Genomic DNA, 25465 nt, shown 5'->3' with positions numbered 1-25465 from the left:
TTACCGTAAAATACCGTAAATTACGGTATTTTACCGCGACTTTTGGTAAAATTAAGTAATTTTACATCCATACGTACAAGCGGAGTGATTTAAAAATTACAAAACTTTAAAAAATCATAGCTCTGATAACGTGAAAATATTTTTGAGAAAAATTGGCTTAGTTTGATAGTCTATTAAGAAATAGTCGTATTTATGGCAAGAAAACATTGTAAAGATATAGTGGCAACGATCCCGATGTTCGCTACCAATGCCAATGTTTGCATTCATAAAGTTTCCCCAATATTTGTTCTGGGTCTGCTGATAAAGGCTTGTCAACACTATTACAATTGTAGATCAAATAACTTTACTATTGTACATAGTATAGTTAAAGTCAGTACACCTTTAGAAGAGTTATAGAGATCTGGAATGTTCAAACACTTGGCAGAATGGTGTACGTAGTGGGCCGATGAAATATGAAGTTTTTAAATTTTTTTTAGACATCAAAGTGAAAGGGGTCTAAAAAGTTGCATTTTTGATCAAATTGAACGTAAAAATTATTTAAAAATATATCCCATACTACTTTTGGCCATCAACCGAGGTTTGAAGTTTATCACTGTCTAAACATTTTGTTAATTATCTATATTGATAAAAAAAAGAAATTGTTTGTGAATATATAACTTAATCACATTACAAATTCAAACACGTTTTAAAACTACCGAAATGCAAAAAGTTTACACTCCGCGGAACTGATTCCGTGGAGCGCCTGGCTAATATTGACGAAAACAATGTCTCATTAAAACAATGCTACCTATTTATTACAAAACAAAGTGTAACTCACGCCCTAGATGCTTATTTAATAAGGTTTAATGCACATTATAAAATTTAATTAGACTGATTTTCTTAATACGAAATGACAGCCGGTTTAGCGTAAAAATCGACTTTTTAAAAAACTTCAAGCTCTGGTTGAGGGCCAAAAGTAGTATCGGATTTTTTTGTTGTATTTTTTTGTATTCCGAGTAATCCAAAAGGCAATTTTTCAAAACCCCTTTCATTTCAAAATTCGGGAAAAAAAATATCGACCAGCCAATGCCAGAACAATAGACCTGTAAATGGTCAGACTTCAGACCACATTCCCTAATAATTCCTCCATTTCGGTTGAAATGATATTTCATTCGTCAAAATATCTATATGCTAATACATATATGTTTTATTTAATTACAACAATTTTTATACAATCATTTTTTTTTTATTAAACCCGCAAATGCGCCTAGTTTTATCTGCCGTCTTCGGACGTACGGTATACAAATATGATAAATAATTTTCAAAAACGGAAAGGTATCGAAACAGAAAATTTCAAAAAACAACCAAATCGGTTCAGTTTTGGGGTGCGGAAAACGGGACAGCGAAACATCGATTTTTCGATTTTAGCTAGGTAAAATCGGTCCGAATTGCAGTTGTATTTTTCGCACAGTGTCGGGGAGGCATTTGCGAGGGAGTGACAGAAAAACAATGTTCGATACCTATTTATGAAAAAATCCAGACACCGCCTATCCTCTTAATCGCCATAAAATAGAACTTCTGACTACAAAAAATTAACTAAAATAATAAATTATCCTTGCAGTCTAGTAAAAGTTTATACAAAAATAACATTTATTGCATAAAAATCAAAATGAATAAAAGTGTAGTGTGTCATCTTTGAAGTGTTTTCTTGGAGGTGCATCATTAAATAAAAATAAAAAATAAGAATAAAATGGAAAATATTTTAGATTTCTTTTAATCTTAAATACCTCGATAATATTAGTCGTTTGTTCCCTAGGTGCCCTTGGAGGACCTTCAGGAGGCTTCCGGCCTCCTGGTGCAGGCTCTGGAGACCAGGCGCCGCTACATGGCGGTGTCCCACCAGAACTTCCCCAACATGACGGCGCGCTTCCTGCGAACACTCGACACTGCGGAGCAGACCCTGGCCAACGGGCACGTGGAGGAGCAGCACGACGACAAGATGACCATCGAAGGTATCGATCCGATCGATGCCGATCATCATCAATGTTGTTTCCCTATCCGCACTCCAATCCAAGCTTGGTGGCTAATCCAACAAGCATTTTTGAATGATTTTTTTAAATTTTTATTTATTTATAAACCCTTACGGATTACATTCATTTAACAAAATAATTTACCTTTTTTTAAATTTACTTTCTATTGCTAATGATAATATTTTCAACAACTTTTGTAAAGGTTGTCCGAGTCTTTTGTTTAGTTTTGTCTGGTGTAAAAATAAGCTGTCCTTTTATTCATGGTATCTTCGCCGTTCACTGCGAAAATATCGCGAGCAGCTTTGGCAGCTTAATTTCCTCGATTGAACGCAAACGGAGGGAGGTTTCGAAAATGCTCAATTTTGTCTACTTTACGTTCCATTTTAAAGGATTGTAATAAAATAAAATAAAATATGTTGCGTAAAAGTAAACACTATGTTTTTTAGAGCAGAAAATATCGCTCTAAAAACCCCCCCTCATCGTCTACATGGTAGGGACAAGGGGAAGTATAAATAAAATAAATGAATAAATCCATCACCCAGTTCAAACCTCTTTATGTTGACGGTGATAGTAAACATTAGTATCTACTCTCTGGAGCACCAGAACGCTCCCAGGTGACCCTCGAGGCCTGTCATCGGCGGTGCACACAAAAGCAGCAGACTTACCCAAGGACTACTGGTTGCAAACCAACTTTTGGCACCACTGATTATTGAAGGATTTCACCTCATCAAGCGAAAGTTACAAATGTTCTTCATCAACAGATGTTCAACATAGGCAAAATTGTTATTATTACACAGTGTGTAAAGTGGCCATTTAAACCAGCCAATGACAGGACTCAAGCCGTTTACATGCCTAGACTTCCATATTTCCTTCTCTTCACTATTCTCTATCTCTGTTGTAATTTGTCAATCTAAATAGCTCCCTAAGGGGTGAATTCCAGGCATTTGTCTAAAAACATTTGGACAAACTCAAAATATTGTAACTTTACCGTTTTGTTTTACTTTTAGTGCTCATTTTTAAATCTGGAAAAAAACAGACTCAACTTATATTGACACCCAATACATTGATCGTTAGATCATTAGAATTGTAAAAATTCGCTCCATATATTTAATATGTTTTCAATGTCATTCCCGAGTTGTGAAAATACCCCATTCATATTATTTAGACTCGTTTCTCAAAACACCAGTTGTGTTTTTTGAGAAATGTGTTTTTTTTTCCAAATTTGCGTCATTTTATGGTACACCAACGAGTGAGTAAAATTATAAAATGTGCAGGTGAAGATTCTCTGCTTCAAGATTCGTCCAGCTTCTTAATCTTCCCTTCTTATGGTAATAGTATCCTTTCCTCTTAACTCGATAACACTTCACAAATCCCACTGTCATATTAATATATAGACATGCCCCGAGCCCTCAAAAACGCGGAACTTAACTCATGCCCGAAAGCTCAGTCATGCCCTACGCGTATTCAGTCGTTCTTCGACCGCCAGCTAGGTGTAACGTTTGGAATAGAAATAAAAATGCCTACTTGTGTCATGAAAACGTCTAAAAACTTTTCGAGTAAACGTTGTAAAAAGGATCGCGTAACTTTTCATTAGTAAATATTTGTTCATGAGTGATAATCAAAGCTTAAAACGATTAATATTCAAATATAAATATTATTTTTTGTAAACGTCAAACTACGCCTAATGGCGCAATAGGGAAACATCACGTTTTTTTATCACAATTTTAAAGGTACATGAAATTCTGTCCAGTAAAAAAAATGTTTAGCTAATATTATTAGTAGCATAAAAAATATTTTTGAATTTTTAATTTTGAATTCCCGCAAAAACGGTCATTCCATTGGCCACGTCCCTGATACGTCATGATTCATGTTATTTTGTTCCCGCCCATTAAAATTTCTTTAGAACATTGTCACAACTGCCAAGGCCAAACATGTTGCTTTTTTTAGCAACATATTTTTATTAAATTTATTTTTAACGTTTATGTATGAAAACATTTCTCAATATCCATATTGATTTTGAAAATACAATTAATTATTCTTAATCCATTTCATATAATTATTTTTATCGGTATTCGTAGTATGTGATATTTCCCTACTGCGAAGCTCTTCTTAGATACAGTGATGCACTGATAAAGATCTGTTTTTTAAATATACATCAAGTGAAAAGAAATAAATGGGTCGCAATTATAAGGAATTTAAAGAAAAAACCTGATTGGGATCCACCAAAAACGCATGTTGATTGTTAACGTTAAAATCCTTTTTTTTATGTACCAAAAATGAGTATCCTTCAATTTTTGGTAGCATATGCATGCTAGTTGCATGCATCCCTGGTACTTAGTAACTATGGGTACGTTTTACTTTTTAAAATAATTTACTCTATAGGGCATGTCTATGTATTATATGTCAATGACAAATCCAATATTTACCGCAGTTATGTAGGTGTACGAGTAATGTAGTGTACATACTAACAGAGGGATTATTTTTTAAAGCACAGTAATAATTTTAGCTACATACTGAGTAATAAAGCCTTGTTATAACATAGTTCTATTTTTGCTTAGATATTGTAACAACTAACAACATATCGTCTATAAGTTCAATACCGCGTATGAGCCAAAAAATTAAAAATACGTCTTTTTGCATCTTTAATTATTTATTTATTTTTTATTTTTATTAATCTTTTACGTCCATAAGAGTTATATAAAACATGAGTATATAAACAACGTAAAATTTTAAAAAAATACAATCATAATCATCATTCCCTTTACGCACATAATGGTGCATTGGGCACTGCATTGGTACATTAATTGCAGCGTATCTTGATCATTTTTGTTACATGAAGGCAAGATGATCAGTCTTACGCTTCAGGTACCAGTCCAGGGATTATGAAAAATTCTAGTGTAAGAACACCCTTTTTGATGAGTATTTATCATTTTTATTTTTCATTTTTTATTGTTTTTTGCACAACAACAGGCCAGGAGACCCAATTACAGTTGTGAATTACATCACAGATCGCCCAGGCTTGAGTAAAATCACATTTAATTTTTTGTGTTCTCACCGGGAATCGAACCCGGAACCTTCCGTGTGTGAGTCGAGCGTCTTGATTTCATATCAACCATGCCAGGAATCTAACCTGAGACTTCTTGCGTGGTAGGCAAATGCGCTGAACATTACACCGCGAGGCGGATCAAAAATACAACTTAAAGAAATAAAAGATAGAACAGTGTTTAGAAATGTAGTTGGTATAGAAAAATGTAAAGAAGCTGTAAAAGAAAGAAAAATTGTATTCGATAAAAAAAAAATTACGTAAATAAATAAAATACAAACATAACAAAAATAACAAAAAATAACAAAAGCCAACTTAGAAATCTCCACCAAAAATTAAAAATTAGTTATTGATGCCAAAATATACATAAAAACCTAACTACCTAAATAATAGCGTAATTCAAAACCGTCTCTAAATCTTGCAAAAACAGATTTTAATTATACTACTTGACACCGCAAACTTAGCACTCTTCATTGAATTAGTAAAGGATAAATAGAAATCTCACAAAACATATTTATAAAAGTTTTTTGCAAATATCTCAGTAACGCCTTCAATGGAGATTTCTAAGTTTACTTCCAATACTCTCACATACGTAAAGAGTACTTAAAGTAAAGAAATACAGTTTAAAGCAGCTAGGTATTATTTTATTAAATTAATTGAATGTGAAAAGCCGCATTGATTGGTATATTTAAATTTTGAAATCGACCAATAGACCGCATTAGATTAAATTCAGTACCTTGAGTGAAACCTCTCTACTAAAGAAGCAAAGCAAACCTCGTATATCCTTAAATCCAAAAACAGCAGATGAGATATACTCAATTCGCTTAAAGGCAGTACCAGGAATAAGCCATACGTAAATGTCACAATCAACTTGGTAAAGACGTATACGATATTAAAAATAGATTTTCTAATATAAATCAACAACACAAAATGAACTGCATTTAGACTTATTTTTTATCTTTTTTTTTATGAAATCGCAAGATTTTTGTCCCTCCTAAACATTTTGACAAATGGTTCATTTGCGATATTAAACTTACATAGACCCTATGTTAATTTAGGATGATTGGATCTTTTGAAATGAATATTTCAACAAATTCAAAATTCAAACTGAAGATTTAGAACAACTTAGAAAGTTTTAAAACTTATAAATAAAATATATTTACTTTTTACTAATAGAGCGCATATAAGAATATGTTTATGTGTGCCCTTCATCAAGATTCAATATATTTCATGGAACAAATTTATGTTGTCTCGAAAGAATTCAGCTCAATGAACAAATGGAAAATTCAACCAACTAATATAATTGTGTCTCCTTTAATCTTATTTCGTTCCATTTCATTATTCTTTATGTGGCTACACTATTAACACTCATTAAACAATGTATTTGTGTATTTATTACTTCAATATTTGCTTTTTAACATTGTAAATTGAAAATTCAGGATGTAATTCCACACGTAATTTGAATTTTAGAATTTTTCTTTCAGAAAAATTATTACCGAAATCTCATCACTATTGAGTATTTTTTTACTTGGTATCTAAATAGGAAAAATGTTGGCTTAATCAATTCGTTTATCATTTTCTATTTTATTTTGTTTTCATCGTAAAACTCATTTCCAGGCAGAATTCATTGTTGAATCATAAATTTTATACTGCTTATCTCTACATATAGTATTAGAATATCTTCAGACTTATTTCTGTAGAACATTATTAGAAAAGTAAATGTATTTTGAATAAATTAATATCATAAGGAATTTTTATTTTAGAAGTCACCAGATTCAACGCAATCGCTTTCGGTGTTGAATACCCAACAACATAAATAATAAACTATAGCAAAATATGATGTTTATGATTAATTTTATCAATATTCTAGAAGTGGTACATTTTGTATACATCTTAAAGAGATGTTAGGTCTGTTCCCCATTCCTCTCCTTAATATGAAACATTGACGAAGGGACATTAGTTTAAAAGCACTGGTAGAAAACCCTAACTTCTCTTACTTTTAAAAATGTGTTATTTTTCCATAGTTTTATAGGAAACTTTGCTAGAATGATACTGTTTGGTGACAGATTACAAATTATTAGACTGTGATCTGCAGAAAGGCAGTTTTAGATCAATGATCTTCTTTTTAATCAGGAATCTTATAAAAGTAGTCAACTTAAATCTCCCATATGGTAAAATGATAATATGTTTCAATTAAAATTTTATAATAATATAGTAATTAAAAAAAGATATAATAATACCTTAACTCTTAAAAGACTGTTCTAAAAATCTCTCTGCAAACAGTGCTGTAATGTTGTGTTACATTAAATAAAAGATGAGATACTTTGAAATACAGATATTTAAAAACAAAAATTGAGCATATATGTTTAATAATCTATTTTCCATAATTTATAAAAATAATAATTTAATTTATACCTGTTATAGCAAAATACGACTTCATTCTTTAAAAAAATACGAGAGACATTAAGTCTTGTATTCTATGTAGACTCATGAAACACAATAACGAGAGTTATGAGGAAGTTCAGTGCTACGGGATATTGAATATGAAAAATGTTTTCTTATGCGCGGTAAAAATTAGAGCATTAAATTGTACTGCAAAGTTTCTTTAAAATGTATGAAAAAAAAAGATAAAAACAAACTACTTTTAACGACGTCGATAGATCTTCCGAATCAACTTATGATAGATTTCTGGTTTACGGGAAGCTCACACGCAGAACAATTTCAAAATTAAAAAAATCATAGCTCTGATATTACAATAAATATATATATTTTTTTAATTTGGCTCAGTTTGATAGGCTAATAAAGATAGACAAATAAAAATATATATAAAAGTACCACTGAACTTACTCATTGTAAAAAAATCTATATATTTAAACAAAATTTTCCATAACGGAACATGAAAAATAAAATATCAAATATTATGAAAACAAATAATAAAAATAAGTACATTAAATGTAAAACAAATTAAAAAACCACACAAATCTTCGCTTAGCTAACAACACCACATAAGTCATTTCTGTTTTTTTTGCAGGATGACTAAAAAAAACAGCTTATTTTATGGAATTGAAGAGGAATTAGGCTTCTTAACACTTTGAGCACCGGCCTAATACGCGTAAAACTTACCCTGTGCCTGGACAATTTTTGTGAAATTTCATGTTTTGTGAAGGATTTCTTAAAAGTTTTAATATCATAAAAATGCTGGGTTAAATCAACTGAAACTTAATCTGAATCTCAATCTTCAAAATCAAACATCAACTGCAAGCGAAACTAAGCGAAACCATAATGGCGAATAGCGATATGGCAAATGGTCACGATAAGCCATAAAGAAAAAAATGATTTCAATCAATAAAGGAGATCCCTATATTTATCGATATTGCAAATCAGATGACAGTTTTGGAATGGTCCGAGTATTTGCTATTCATAAGAACGACGAAAAAGTTATAATAGAAGTCACTTCATGATGATAAAATGCACATTTTAGACGGCTGGTAAACCACGTGAAAAAACGGGACCGGGATACAACGCGTGGTAATACAATCGCGTGTTTACACGGCTCTGGGATACAATGTGTTAAAAGGCGACGGTTTATGGATAAACATGTTATTTTAATACATTTAAAGGCGTTATTTAATTCAGCTTTCAATAAAATAATCAGTTTTTTCATTGTCCTGTAAAAATAATAAAAATTACTTATGCCGTGTTGTTGTTAGCTAAAGGGCTAAATGTTAAATGGTACATTAGAAAATCAAAATTTCAAACATAATGTAGGTATTTTCATATGGATAACGTGATTCAACTATGTATGTGTATATCATAGTTTATCAATAATCATTCATGATCACCCAGTTCGGAATAAGGCTACGCTTTACAAAGTTCCGATTCTGATAATCTATAAAGTATGTCTGATTTAACATTTCGTTATATTTTAGATCACCCCGTTCATGTGCCGGCTTCAGTGGGAGATCCTTGGGACTGCCCAACTCCCGCGTCTAAGAATTACATTATGAAAGCCGTGAAGGGAGTGTTCCAAGTCTATGCCAACGAAGAAGATGTAAAGAATGACAAACCTTTGGACTATAAATACATCAAGCTGCCGCAGTTTGTTCAAGACATGAACATTCTCTGCAGTATGATAGCGGATGGTCCCCTGTGAGTAGAATTTCATTCAATTAAATGATACCTATTATTTGATGTAACTTAAATTAACATTTATGAAGATAATGCATATAGAATCCATTTATCTATGGACAAAGCAGTTTATCCTAATGCGCTCATGTGCGTCCATGTGTTTATTTTTCGAAATTATTTGACACTTTCTATCAATTTTATTAAATTAACTTGACTTTGAGGTAAATATTTTTTTGTTTAATCCATTAATGAGGAAGTTCAGTGCAATGGAAAATTGGATATAAAAATGTTTTCTTACGCACGGTAAAAATAAGAGCATTTGATTGTACCGCGAAGTTTCTCTAAAATGTATGGAAAAATGAATAAAAATTAGCTGCTTTAAATGACGTCTCGAGTTCTTGTAAATCAACCGATGATTGAGTTTTGTGACAGATTTCCGGTTTCCGGGAACTGACCCACCAATCAGGACAACTCACTGAAGAGAGCTAATGACGTCACGCACGTTACATAAATTTTTTTTTTTTGGTTTAGTTTGATAGTATTTACACATTAATACTTCTCTTGTCAAAATATAATTTGATATGCTTCCTTTTTATTCTAGAAAATCATTCTGCTATCGTCGCTTGAGTTATTTGTCTTCCAAGTTCCAACTTCACGTCTTACTCAACGAGCTGAGAGAGTTGGCTTCACAGAAAGCAGTTCCACACAGAGACTTCTACAACATCAGGTAAATTATTCAAACTAATGTTCAATGCATCATCACCACAAAAACTCAGTCGCTGACGTAAATAAAGAGACACTCAATTCCTTACTAGCCGCATTTCATATTTGTATATATATATTTAACATGTATTTATTTATTCATTTCTCGTCCAGGGTTTCGGTTCTGATGATTAGTGAATTTGTTTAATTTTTTAGGAAAGTAGACACACATATCCACGCAGCATCGTGCATGAACCAGAAGCACCTGCTGCGATTTATCAAGAAGACCCTGAAAAATCACGCTGATGAGGTGGTGACGTGTCAGCGCGGCACTCCCATGACCCTGAAAGAGGTCTTCCAATCCATGAACCTTACCACATACGACCTCACTGTGGACATGTTGGATGTACACGCAGTAAGAAATATCATATTTTTCTTATAGATTCACGTTGTAAATACATATCGTCGCCTTCGTTTGAACACATTGTATTTGAGATTATGATTTAATATAAAAATATTGAAATATAAAAATAGTGAAAACACCATATAAAATAGCATCTGTCTTTGTCATTTGAAAGAAGAAATTGTTGACAGAAAAGAGATAAAACACATTTTTCCAAAGGCGTATCTCAAAGAATCTGTATATTCCTTGGAACACAGCATACGTCAGTTAGGTGTTCATTAGTACAGTAGTTTACATTTGTTTGGATAAAAATTATGTTTTCATTAAAAACAAAATATTCAATTTAAAAAAAAAATAATAATAATTACACAAAATAAATTTATTAAACACTTGAATAAGAGAACAAATTAATAATCAATTTCCAAACTATGTCGATGCAGCAGAATACTACGGAATCAATTATGAAATATTTGAATTACAAAATTTTTAATTACGAAATATTCTATTCAACTGTTACCTCTTTTACAATTAAGAATACCCAGATTAAATAGCAGATTAACACACTTTTTTTACCATTGCTACAATGATCAAATCTGGGGTAAAAAAGATTATCTTTGTATAAATATAATTCTTCTGTATGTGTGATGTCACTGAACTCCTCCTAAACGGCTTAACCGATTTACGTGCAGTTTTCATCGAAATGTAGATCTTTTTGCTGCGCATGTTCGTAGATATTAAAATTTTCAATCTAATATTTTTTTTAAAAGTTAGAAGCATAAATATTTTTTTCATTGACCTACCAGGGTTGCATTCGACGAGAATGAATCTACAAAAAAAAATGGCAGGATGTTGTTTTTTGTGTTTAAAAAAAGTTTGTTTTTGAATGTTTACAAACAACATACGCTGTTTATGGATCCCAATCAGATTCTTTACATTTCATATAATTTCTTCCCATTTATTTATTTTTGCTGGATTTTCGTTAATACTAAAATAATATTAACTGGCATTTAATACATTTCTGAAAATTGCATTCATAAATATAGTGCACCCCTATTGGCGAGAAGAGTTTGAAATTTGCAAAAATAATTCTATATTTGAACATGAATTATTTTATGATTTTGAATTCAATCATAAACAAGTACCTAGGTACCTACTTAAATTCAAGATTTCAAAATTAATAATTTTTAGTTTTGGAATTCAATCCTAAATAAACAAGTACCTAGGTACCTACTTATCAATGAAAAGTCTTTTTCCAAGCTAATAGCAGGCAAGCCAACGTTCAGCCAGGACAACATCTGTCGGGTCTGCTAGTTCTATATTAATTAACTTGCTTATTTCAAATTAAAAACCACTTTTTGTTTCAGGATCGTAACACATTTCACAGATTTGACAAGTTCAATGCCAAATATAATCCCATAGGAGAGAGTAGGCTGAGAGAGGTATTCCTCAAGACTGATAATGACCTTAACGGGAAATATTTTGCTAGGATTATAAAGGTAAGCATCGGACTACCTCACACCGTTTACATTACACTGTACTAATTAATGTTTCAAATTATGTTTTTTTTCAATCCGTCACTTTAGGAGGTGGCATCAGATCTGGAAGAAAGTAAATATCAGAACTCTGAACTGAGACTTTCCATTTATGGCAAGAATGCTTCGGAATGGAAAAAGTTGGCCAAATGGGCCATTGATTACAATGTTTACTCTGACAATGTGCGCTGGTTGATACAAATCCCTCGACTTTAGTAAGTACAAAATGTATTTATTTTTGTGTAGGGTCAAGGTGCCGACAGTGGTTCAGGTGGGTACAGTGGATCACGTACCCTGCACGGAAAATTACAAGCACTACAATTTAATTTCACTCACAGTAAGAAGGTCTCATAATGTAAACACATCACCACTAGCCGGTTGGTAGCTGTTACAGTGCGTACACGCGGTGTTTTCATTTTTTTGTCTCTCAAAACTAAATTTGAATTTTCTTTTCTGATTTGTATGTAAAATTTTCATTTCATTGAATTTACTGTAAACTATGTGTATCCTGGTTACATATAATAGTATCACTATCACGAACAAACTTAGTAATTTGTGTTTGTTTGACTAGAAAATCAAAATGGCTGCATAGGGCACAGTGGATCATGATCCACTGTGTACCTAAGCTATTAAAAGTATTTCTTATGATACCCACATATGTATTCACTAAAGTCTAAATATATTTTTATTTACTGTGTACAAGAATGAGTCGCTGTTGATATATTTGTGATCCACTCTACCCGACGTAGAGTACACTATGATTTTTTTAAAGTTTTGTAATTTTGAAAATGCTCACTTTTGAAATTACACCGCTCGCAACGCCACTAGTTCTGGCCGGTGAGTGATGAAACACATATCTGAACGGTGAAATATAACTGACAATAAGTAAAGCAAACATGGGTTCAACTGATGAGTACTGTACGAACTGCTAACTTGCAGGCTACATAATTTGACTTGATCGGATTAGTTTGTAGGAACGGTAAACAGTTTGTTTTTATTTCTGACATTTTTAAGTTGAATCCCATACAGTTAAAATTTGTACCCCAAACATGCTAAACATCTAAAAACATGGCTACCCCAGAAACCAGATATCTGTTGTTGGTTGCTACAACAACATAACAACACTATAATTCCTTGAATACTTTATTCAATTAAATAATTATAATTTTAGTGATATCTTCAAACTAAACAAGATGATGAATAATTTCCAAGAGATTCTAAACAATATATTCTTGCCGTTGTTTGAGGCGACCAACAATCCCGAGGCTCATCCAGAATTGCACAAATTTTTACAGGTAAATAGTTCTTATTCTAAGTACAACCAATGTAAAGTCTTAACCAATATTGATTTTTAATTAAACCCATGTTTTGTGTTGACAGTATGTAATTGGATTCGATTCTGTGGACGATGAGAGTAAGCCGGAAAATCCACTATTTGACAAGGACGTTCCGACACCAGATCAGTGGAATGATACAGAGAATCCCCCCTATGCTTATTATCAGTACTACATGTATGCCAACATGACAGTATTGAATCACTTCAGAAAGTAAGTACTGATTTGGTTGGTTGAGTATAATTTTACATTAGTTTTAGAAGACAGAAGACAGAATCAAAGTCCACAAATGATCAAAAATAACATTTTATGGTTTTTTTGTTAGGACTTCAAATAATCTGTATGTGTGTAAAACTTGTATATTCCTATAGTGTGTCATTATTTAAAAAAAATATATCTCAAGAAAAGACTTTGCTACCTTTCGCTTCTTCTCCAGCCAGTCTAATCAGCCCTGTTGCATCCGGCACACCGAACTACTGTCTATGAGCCATGATGCTCTATTCCGTCCCATACCCCGCCTGCCCTTTTTTGCATCTTTCCTTCAATAATAAGTTGGAGATGGGCATACTGCTCATTGCGGAATATGTGACCAAAGTACGAGGCTTTTCTTTTGACAGTGGTCAGCAACTCTTTCTCTTTGTTCATGATGCTTAAAACTGTTTCATTGGAGACACGATCAGTCAATGAGATTCGAAGCATCTTCTAAACAACCAAAGTTCGAAGGCCTCAATTATGTTCATCGTTGAGGATTTGAGAGTCCAACCCTCCACTCCATATATTTCGCTACTGAAGTAAAAACTATTTTTACTCTCCTCTGAATAAAAGTAAGTTTGGAACTTACCAGTTTTACGAGTTAGGCTGGCAATATATCATCTACAATATAAATACGGACAATCTAAAAAATTTATATTTTAAATATGAAATCTAGGTAAACCTGTTTTTAAATATTTAACACGATAATTTTAAAGTCAAACATTTTAATAAATCTTAGTAAATATTTGTATATAACAGCTTACCGACTTTTCTATGTCTACTGGTTTTGGGATGTACTCGTCTCTTCATCAAGATACCAATCACACTAACATGCAAATCCCACTATACACCTTCACCATGGTAGTTGCATAAAATTATAAAACCAACGTGCTGATAGGACCCATGTTAGTAGAAGCCAACACCTATGTGCACTGATTATAATGGGAGCAATAGTTAAAAACAAGGGAGGCGAGGAAGGGAGAAATATTAATTTGCTATATTAAGAACAATGGAACATCTTATAACAGGCTATATTGAAAAGTTTATTGAATCAAGGGATATTATTTTCCAAGGCTTCCTAATGTGAAATATTTCCATATTACAGCACTCTCTCAGTAATCTGTCGCCCTAAAATCGGGCAAGTGTCTAATTAGTGAAAACAACAGATTACACGCATACAAAATATGGTAAAATTTAAAACAGATGTTTTGTGAAAATAGTTTTTATTTGAGAATTTATACTTGCATCTTACAGTTTAATTAATCCAAATTGTTTATAAAATTACAAACAATTAGAAACTAGGTTTATTAGTTGTTATTGAATCCAATCTGAGCGCCGAGGTTTACAAAGCTTGGTGCTCGAGTCTATAGGGATGCGGCGGACTACTGAATTCGACATACGAATACCGGCGAATTATAGAGCCAGATTTTGTGCTTTTAACTAGTAAAAATAGCAGTGGATTATAGTAGTTGTCGGATAATCGAGCGGCGAATTAATTATTTGTTTTTGAGCCTTTCTTATTCATATGTAAGATTTTAACTCTGTATCTTTATTAAAACCATGATTAAAGTTGATTTATGACTTGCGAGTTTGATTATGGGAGTTTGTATGTTGATGTAATTAGTGTCCTGACAAAGAGACGGGTCAAAGCCGGTAAACATAGGTAAGTTGATAAGTGGTTATATATAAACATTTACTAACATTCATGGGTAAACTTAGTTGGTTTTTTGCCCCTTAATTCAATCAGAAGAAATGTTATTTTTTTGTGACGTGCATTAAGATAAAAATGATTTCAAATCACTATGTGTAATTTTTTTCCTTCCAGAGAGATGGGGATGAACACATTTGTACACAGACCTCACTGCGGTGAAGCTGGCCCGGTCCAACATTTAGTCTGTGGCTTCATGATGGCGGAGAACATATCTCACGGTCTTTTACTCAGGAAGGTAAAAAAAATATTTTCAGGTTCATGTAAGAATCTAGTTAATTTTACAGGAGAGAATGAACACTTTTTTAAAAATGGGTTCAACTGACAAAATTGATCAAATGTTCTCAAAATAAGAGTATTTTTTTTGTTTGCCTCCCTTTAAAAAGTACATATAGATTTACTATGGGCTTGATTCACTTAAATAATAAATTTGTACAGTGGATAGATGTATTTTTGTAACCGTTGTATAGGTTAGATTCATGAATGTGCATATCAATAGATAGAGATATAGATTCATTAATGTAATCTCAATATATGCATAAATATAAGGATAATAATGAAGCCAGCATTAATACAATGAATTTGTTTCCGCAGCAATCTTATACAATGGTTTCTTCTCCTCGATAAAATCCAGTTATGGATGTTCATCTTAAACATGGACATTGTTTTGGAGAAAATATGTTTATATGAACACTCTTGCAGCTATATACAAAAAACGTCCCCGAGCAAACTTCGCACATCCGATAAAATAGTTATAGCTCAAAAAAGGATAATTGAAATTGAAAAGGAGAGCCTAAAAACTAAAATAACGTATCTTAAAACCACTTAAAAAAAACAACAAATATGATATAAAGAATGAATGTGTTCAAGTATAAGTGTATAATACCACCATGTGGTTAAATTGTAAAGCTAGAATAATTTATATTTTTCAGCATATGAGAGGTTTTTAAATATATTATTTTGTATACTTAACTCAAAATCAGATTTTGTAGTTATAACTATTTTATCAGATGTGCAATATGTTCTTCATTTAAAAATACTAAATCACATATAAATGTTCATAAACAGGTCCCCGTCCTGCAGTACCTCTACTACTTGGCCCAGATCGGCATTGCCATGTCTCCACTGAGTAACAACTCTCTGTTTCTGAACTACCACCGCAACCCCCTCCCCGAGTACCTCGCCAGGGGGCTGTGTGTCTCCCTCAGTACTGATGATCCCCTGCAGTTCCACTTCACCAAGGTTAGTGCCACACCATAGAGACTCAAACATTATTACACTTGTGTTCAGGTTAGCCATGTTTTTTAAAATTATCATTTTAATTGCAAAGCTGATATTATTATGTGACCACTAGTTGGCCCTTCAGGCCTCGTGTAATCGACCCTCCGTGCATTGTTTTATGGGCCCTATGGCCCTCAGTTTCCGGCTCTTCGCGCCTCGGTTGATTAGGATTTCGGTCATCTAGAAGTATTGTCCCTTTGGGCCTCACTTTTTTTGTTGTTGTTGGAGTAAATTAAATGCAATAAAGAATAATATCTCATTCAAACTAATGCAACAAAAAACACACAAAATTTACAGAAATATTTCATATCTACGTAGAAAAATTGGTTAGTAAAGCTAGGGTTTCCTAGGACAGCGGTGCCCGTATTTTAACGGCCATTATGAACAGTGATGCGGTGGAAAGACGTCGTAACGATGACTAGAGTGTGGTTTCCTATGAAAACGGTGTTATCAACACCATTTAACACCGTTTCCCTAGGAAACCACTCTCTTGTCGACGTTACGACGGCTGTCCACCGCATCACCGTTCACTACGGCCGTTAAAATACGGGCACCGCTGTCCTAGAAAACCCTAGCTTTAGTGATTAAAATTAAAAAGAAAAGAATAAGTAATTTAAAAAGATAACAGTCAGTAACTCATTTCAGACCAATGGTGGAGATTGCTATCTTTGCTTTAACATAAAATGCAATGAGATTGTTTTTTTCAGTACAAGAAAAGAGTTTTTTTTCTGTGAAAAATCACATAAAAATGTAAAAATATATATTACATTAATCAAAAATTTATTTTATTAAATACATAAACCTTGCGTCCCACAAATATTTTTTTTCCCTTTGCTCCTCTGTAAAACCTGTTCTTACCGTGTACCATTCATATAATATTTAAGTGTGTACATATAAAATAAGAATAAACTTTATACAAATAAGTTGAATATTTACAGGAACCTCTCATGGAAGAGTACAGTATTGCAGCTCAAGTGTGGAAACTCAGCTCTTGCGACATGTGCGAATTGGCCAGAAACAGTGTGGTGATGAGCGGATTCCCACACAAGGTTAGTTGCTAAATAAACCTGTAATATATTATTGATATTTAAAGCATTGACTTTGTGGTCAAAAGGTTCCATAATTGCTAGCAAATATTTGTACATAGCCACTAACCAACACTTTTATGACTACCAGTTTCAATACGTATGTTTCGTATTATTAGAAGCTAACACCTGTCTCTTTGTTAGGAAACTACTTACGTTGGTTTTATATTTTTGTGCAACTACTATGGTGAAATGTAGTGGGATTTGCATGTTAGTGTAATGAGGAAGTTCAGCCTTACGGAAAATTTAATATAAAAAAATGTATTCTTACGCGTGGTAAAAATTAGAGCATTAAATTGGACGGCAAAGTTTCTTGTAAACAAATTACTTTGCATGACATCACTAGTTCTTCCAAATCAACCAATGATAAGAGAGTTGTGATAGATTTCCGGTTTATAGTAAGTCAACTGCCGAATCAGCAGATTTCTTCGAGAATAAGGGGAAGAGAACTTGAGACATCACACGCGAAGTAATTAAAAAAATATAAACTCAAAAAATCATAGCGGTGATAATACAGTACATAAAAATGTTTTTTTTTTCTTTTGACTTTGTTTAATTGTCAATTAACAAATGAAAACAAATTAAAAAACCATTGAACTTCCTCATTAGTGTTGTGATAAAGGGTACGTCCTGAAACTGGTAGCCATAGAAATTTCGGTAATTGGTTATACACAAATATTCACTCTTATTCTTATTATGAAAAATGAGGGTCAGAGCTATATAAGCTCCCGACGTCATTGCGACCTGTGAAGATCTATTGTGGCAGGTCCACGTAAATTAGTTCTTCAAAGAGCCTGGCTACTGAGTGAAGGCGAGTGTTCTTATATTACTAAATCTCCCCCTCCAAGCCCAGATCATTAAAGTATGAGGGTTGCTACTTAAGTTTTGAGGTAGACAAGTAAAAACAAATATTTATTATCAAAAATGGCTTTATTGTTGTGAATTTATTGAATGTATTGAATTTTTTAAACATTTATTTGCACCAATCGACACGAGCCTTTTTTTGAGCGATTGTCAAATTATGCGGTGTCCAACGCGAACAAATCTTTTTGATGACCAAATGTTCATGTAATATTGAACGTAAGCGAGTGGAACTAATGCCCAAGCATGCCTCAATCTCACGGTATGTCACATGACGATCTTGCAATATCAGTTCACGCAAAGAATCTATTTTTTCTGGCACAACAGCCGAATTTGGACGACCTTCACCAAATTCATCCTGTAACGAAGTGCGACCATGATTGAATTCAGAAAACCAGCGAAACACGGTGGCTCGAGATGGTGCTTCATCACCAAAAGTCGCAGCGAGTTGGTCGGCACACTGTTGTTGGTTTAATCCACGTCGAAAGTCATAGAAAATCATCGGACGAAAATGTTTACAATTTAGTTCCATTTTTAACAAAATTAATTTTTAAAGTATCTTTAAACAACACAAATATCTAAAGTAACTGGATTAAAATTACTTCATGTTGAAAATAAAATATTAAAATTAGACAACTTAGAAATCTTAGAAATTAAAAATGCGATTCATAATAAGAAAAAAATAATTAATAACCAAATAAACAATATTTCTTTTAGTCCTCTCCTGTCTAGCTTCGAAAATAATGATATCAAATTACCACCCTTGTAAGAAAAAAGACTTGATTTATTGGGTTCACATGTAGTATTTAGTGAACATGATAAAAATAAAATAGGAATTAATTCATTCGTTATGTAAACCTTGACGAAGAAGCTTATTTGCTTTGAAACCGGTCGGTGGAAAAAAAAAATTAGTGGTTAAAAACAAATTTGTTTTATTTATTTTATTTTATTAACACAAATATCACTCGTATGACAAAACGTTCTGAGTATGTTTACCATTAAATATGGAAAACTTTACGATGACAATGTCAGATTTGACATATTCACACTGGTGTTGCCATATCTCAAAACTTAAGTAGCAACCCTTGTATCAGGCTATCTGGTAGGGTCAAGCGCTCCAACATCCTCAGGTTTAACTATTTACTAACATTTATTTAAGGTAGTAATAATTCAGTATTGAAAAATAAACAGTATGAATAAAAATCTGCAATTTAGTAATTATATAATGCTCCATTTTTAGTCGAAGCAGTACTGGCTAGGACCAAACTACACCAAGGAGGGTGTACCCGGAAATGACATCACTCGTACTAATGTTCCCGACATCCGAGTCGCCTTCCGATACGAAACTCTCATCAACGAACTTTCCAACATCTTCAAGGTTTTTAGTTAAATGTCATTTTGCTTTTGGCACAGGCAAGTGTTAACATATTGTCAACATACTACTTCTTCATGTACAGTGCGCATGTTTTTTCCTGTAAACAGAATTGGGAGATCAACATAAGATTTGACTACCGACTGAATATTTAAAACATTTGTCTGTACTGACTTTACAATAATGAAATTGAAATTTAGCGGTTGTACTTTTCAAGTGTCCGTATCAACCATTTTTATATCTCTCTCCTTTGAAAATATATTTAACAACAGAATAATCTCTATTCAAATATTTGGATCTCCTATAAGCCGATGAATAAACATGCGCACATTGTAACAAAATAATGAAAGTTAAAACTTACCGAGACTGAGAAAAATATCCTTTCAGAAATTATATTACACATGTATTCTAACAAAATAATTAATCGTGTGAAGTTGTGTGTTCATAAAACATCAGGGAAATTATTGCCACAACTAACTTTTACAATTTCACTATTCACTTTGTTAAATATGCATAGTAATTTATCAATGTAATTACAGTGGAATCTCTATATTCGTCAACCCACATATTTGTAATATTCAATAGTCGTCACTGGCGCTGCGACCCTATGATCAGAGTAAATCAGAATTACTATTGGCTATTTTGTTATTGATTGCAACTATCATTCTTAACATTAATCATCCTCCTTTTCAACTTCTACCGCTATGTAAAATGATGTTTTAGTTTAAACAACATTTTTGTACCAGTTTTCAGGAGTTGGAAATAGATTAATTGAATTTCAGCAATTTCTTACTGGAAAACTTGTTTCCATATTCGTCATATTCTATATTCTTTAGACCCCCAGGGCTGGTATTCTGAACGCTCTCCAGGGGATAGAGAATGCATTTCTAGCACGTAATTTACGTACTAATTACGTGCTAGCAATCATTTCTCTACCCCCGAGAGAGCGTTCAGAATCGTACTGCAGGAATAGATTAATGAAGAATATAGAGGTTCCACTGTTTTAGTAAACTTCAAAACAATTTTAAGCACATACCTAATTACTTTTAAATGGTAAATTGAAATTTGGACATGTTGCTTGTAATTAGAATGCACAAAATTTCTGTTGATGGTTAGACTTCACGATAATTATTGTCTTAATGTTGTTTGAAGCACATTCTTAATGAACAAATTATTATTTTCAGGGAGAGCAATCTGACAACGGATAAACATGAATACAAGCAGCTAACACAACACATTTACCTATTCAGATATTAATTACACGCAATCATTAGAATTACAGATATAATTCTACCCAACAGACTGTTACAACTGCGGTTTCAATGTGACATGTTAAAAGTTGTCACCACGCTTCTGCCATTTATATTTCATACCGCTTCGTTGCAAAGCTCAGTATACTTCATACTCTGATTAATAGTACTAATTTGTTGTTAATAAAATCTTTGTAGGTGCTGTCTATCTGTATTGTGGTGTTGTTTTATCACTTACCGACAACTTTACTTTTTATTTCATATTGCAATTCTAAGATTATCTTGCGTATTGTACAACATTCGTGTTAATGGAAGCGAGGGTAATATTAAAAAGAAAACAATGTATTTAAAAATGATATTTTAACTCTTAATATTTGTAGAAAAAAATATCTACATATTTAGCAGTAGCCTAGTTATAGCATTTTCTATTTTGATAATAACTGTATAATGATTAGTCTCTTTCATTAATGTTGCCATTCTCCAAAGTAGATCTGCGTGATAGGTTTATGTGTGAATGGAAAAGCGGATGAGTCACAAATTCTTAACAATTAAAAAATGCATTTCATTTTTTAAGCAGTAAAAATATCAGATTTTTTGTTTAAATTTAATATTTTATTTTGATTCTTTCGTTGATCTATGACTTTGACTCATCTCGTTTTTATTTTTGCTTGATGTTATTTCATAAAACAAATATAAAAAAAGGTTATTAATTAAAACTATATTACATACAAAAATATACGATTGTTAAAAATGATACATAAATATATTGATTATTACAAAAAAATATCTATTACATTCCCGAATTTTAAATATATAAAAAATGTTTAGAATACATATTATATAACGCTACTTGTTTTATTTTATAAGTATAAAGTTTCTAACATTTTTATAGTTTTCTAGTTTTTAGCCATAGGGAAATATCACATACTACAGAATATTGATAAAAGTATGTGAAATTGTGGAAAATGTTTTCATTCATAATTTAAAATTATTAATTGTGACACTTGCGACGTCAACATTCATGTTCATCTACAATATTTGGAATTTTTTCTTAACTTTTGTATGGGCCGTTATTGTTGCGTGGTTTTTACGAAAGATTTTGACATTGTGAATTATATATTCGCTGTGTATCTGGGTACTATACAGTATTTATAATAGCCTTTTCTTCCGGACATAACACACAAAAATAGTTTTAAAATAACTAATATATGTAAATAAACGCGTATTAAATAATATACAACGGTCTCTTCAGAGAAAGTGCGTACTGGAATGATAAAACATCAAAATTTGATGCGAATCGTGACATATAAGGGGCGTGGCCTATGCAATTATGCGTTTTCGTGGGAATGAAAAATTATAAATTTAAAAATATATTTTATGCTTCTAATTAATCACAAGAAAAAAATTTTTTACTCAAAAGTATTTCATATACCCTAATTTTTTTTTTTTAAACGTGATATTTCTCTATTAAAGATATATTTTATTTAGTATGACTGCAGTATCATTGTAAATAAGTAGTTTGTCAAATCTTCTTAGCCTCTCGGGAGTTATTATTTGTATGTATAAAATCATAACTTTACCCTATTCTTATAGATGATTTTGACCAAACAATTTACATGATTTTGAACTAATTGATATGCCAAATTATTTTTATGGTTGAAACCACAAAAAAAATGTATTTAAGCTTTTTTATATCTTTCTATCTAATCTTCTATGTCGAGTCTAGTTTATTTTGTCAGATAGATTCGTCTCTAGTCATAATTGTTATAGCCTTGAGTCCTTGTAATATTTCCTACTGTCCAATTTGATTAATCTCTAACAATCTTCACATTTTCTGGATATCGAATGCCTTGAGAGAATTTTAGATTCCTTAGATAAAAATGTATATCGAATTGTAGATATGTAACAAAACCTTTGGCCTTACCTAAATCACATTAGGAAACGTTCAGATCTCGTCCAACTTCTAACAATGAGTAGTTCCAAATTATTGACCAAATAGACCGGAGTTCACATTTGACTCGATTACTGTCTAATCAGAATTACCTGGTGGACTGTTTTGATAAAATTTCAATAAACATACCTATATATTATACATGTATATGTGTTTATGTAGATTTGAATAGCATTTAACCATAATTAAAGATATAATATAACTATTTTATTATTTTAACTGCAAAAGACCATTATCTATAGAATTTCATCTAAATACAATATTAGCCACATTCAACAATAATTCAACACCGGAAAAAGAATACAGATAAATTATCGGACTAAAATTTTAAAAAATCCGCGTTAATTATTTCGAAAATTATCATAAATCTTTTAATTATTTATTTAGCAGATTCTACGAGGGTTGATTGATACACCCCACCCGTGACCCAATTGGAAGAGAAGAAAAAAGCTTTTTTTAAAAACATAGTCCCCCTGGACTTTATAATTCTATAGCTTCCTGGTAGAACATGCTTCTGACCCCTGCCAACCACTCATCAACAAAGCTTGTGACTTTATTGTCGTCCAAGAATTTATTTCAATGCAAATGTTTTTAGATCAGGTGAATATATATTCAACCAATTCAAACCCAGTTTCATTGTCCAGCATTTTGCAGTGGTCAGCGGCCTGTTGTAACTAAACCATTGCAGGTTTCAACTTGTCTCTCAGTACATTACCCAATTTACCTATGTATATTAGGCTACATAATGCATACACATCAGCTCGACTGGTCAACTCGAGGCAGGTCAGGGGTAAAGCCTAACAATCAACCCTCGTATGTATAATACATACAAACATTGTAATACATATTGTGGTTTGGACTGTGGTATGATATCATCAAACACGTGAAAATGTAATTAATAAATTATAATCTAATTGTAATTTTATGAAATCGTACTTTGTATGTTTTGTATTTTTTATATAATTATTTTAGTAGGAGTTTAAATTTAAATTCGATTGTTTTTTCAATGATCTTTATTTTGATTTTCTAGCTGATGACCAACACTTCCACCTAAGTGGATTTTCTTCCCTTCAAAACCTACTTTAGTGGAGAGTAATTTTTTTTTCATCAAACGTTTTTCTTAACTATTTTTCCTATTTTATATTGAATGTTAAATCAGAAACATTGAAAACCTTAGATAAGAAAATCTTCATGCCTAGTAATCATCTACATAGTATTCTTTTATTAAGACGTCATGCATTTTTTTAACACCAACATGTTTTATTATATATTTTTTAAAAGCAGAATAAAATATGTGTAACACTGGAATTTGCCTTTTTTATTTTAATAATTACATATCGAAGCCGGAAAGGAAAAAGCTACCAAGCGACATGTAGCAACTTTACAGAAGAGTCAATTGAAGTATTTTTTTAAAAAATCAATAAAGAATCTCGTATTTTTAACTTTTATTTAGATTATATAAAAATCATGCCAAAATAATATGTACAAATGAGATTTTTTTATTAACTAATAAAAACAACTTCGATTGGCTCTGCTGTAAAGTTGCTGCATGTCGCTTGGTAACTTTTTCCTTTCTAGCGTCGATATTATGATTTCCTAACAAACCTATCCGTATTTTGTAGTCTCTTGTTTATTTTTTAGACTTCTTTATTTTCAAATTTTTTATTTTGAGATATTTGCACCTGAAATTGCATGAAATGCAAGACCATCCAACAGAGGGCACTGTCAAAATTTTGTAATACAAAGAACCCAAGACAGATTATATGCCGACAGCCTCCCAACTAATTACATGGCATTTGATCTCTAAGGTGCTTGATTATAAATTATTCTTACCATTGCAAACTCTATGAAAAATAAATCTCACATAAGTAATCTTTAATGCGTATCATTTGATAATCATGACATAATTGAGTCAAAACACAACATTCGCCCCACATTGCAATTTGAGTTTTTTTTTTTAAAAATTAAGCCAGTATTGAGTAATATTGATTACCTGAAATAAAACTCACCAAACACGCTAAAAACCAAATTAAAAAAATAAGTCAAAAAGTCTTTCAAAAATTTTATCCCTAATTTCAATAATTCATATTGGGTGCTAAGGAAATATAAAAGAAAATTATAAACTATATATAAATTAGATTACCCTGAGGCTTAATTGAACGTAGTTATGCAAAACGCAGCCAGTCATAGAAAAGTGAAACTGAGATAATAGCCCCTTTATGAAACGAGTGAATAAACATGATGATTTTGACTTTGACAAATGATAAACAATGACCACATTAGTTTTTTATATTACAAACAAGAATCTAATTATGTATTTGACTAGTTTTAATGATTTTTTAAGTACCGTCAGATTTTGCTGCGAGTGTTTTTTGCAAATTGAGAAATGCCGTTTTTGTGATCGACACCATTTTCAGAAGGTGATTACTACAGTTTTTTGTATGAAAGCGGTCTGGTTATTTTTAGCAGAACATAGATTTGACCTTACTGCATCCGATAACTCCAATATCTAATTTTTTCAAAATTGTAGACTGCCTGCTTTCTGCATAACTAC

At 32.0% G+C, this 25465-nt stretch overlaps 1 protein-coding gene across 12 annotated transcripts in view; it reads left to right on the top strand.

Annotated features, from left to right (window-relative positions):
- Positions 1–24219, top strand: part of AMPdeam (AMP deaminase) — a 90040-nt gene extending 65821 nt beyond the window's left edge. For 7 of the 12 annotated variants that reach the window (XM_088233787.1, XM_088233788.1, XM_088233792.1 and 4 more), the window contains 13 exons: positions 1796–1991; positions 8982–9201; positions 9782–9907; positions 10099–10297; positions 11650–11781; positions 11869–12032; positions 12989–13112; positions 13198–13364; positions 15229–15349; positions 16180–16353; positions 17331–17441; positions 19579–19716; positions 23942–24219. In XM_088233787.1, the coding sequence (XP_088089913.1) occupies positions 1796–1991; positions 8982–9201; positions 9782–9907; positions 10099–10297; positions 11650–11781; positions 11869–12032; positions 12989–13112; positions 13198–13364; positions 15229–15349; positions 16180–16353; positions 17331–17441; positions 19579–19716; positions 23942–23965 (1896 nt within the window). In that variant the 3' untranslated portion in view covers positions 23966–24219. Of the gene's footprint in view, positions 1–1795; positions 1992–8981; positions 9202–9781; positions 9908–10098; positions 10298–11649; positions 11782–11868; positions 12033–12988; positions 13113–13197; positions 13365–15228; positions 15350–16179; positions 16354–17330; positions 17442–19578; positions 19752–20894; positions 21299–23941 lie in introns of those variants that run through there. The other 5 variants (XM_088233793.1, XM_088233796.1, XM_088233786.1 and 2 more) reach the window with 2 other exon arrangements.
- Positions 24220–25465: the final 1246 nt, after the last annotated feature.

Source organism: Micrasema longulum, unplaced genomic scaffold (assembly GCF_059751315.1).
Source record: "Micrasema longulum isolate JH-2025_06_02 unplaced genomic scaffold, ASM5975131v1 h1tg001149l, whole genome shotgun sequence".
Taxonomy (NCBI): Eukaryota; Metazoa; Arthropoda; class Insecta; order Trichoptera; family Brachycentridae; genus Micrasema; species Micrasema longulum.
This window is presented reverse-complemented; position numbering and strand designations above follow the sequence as displayed.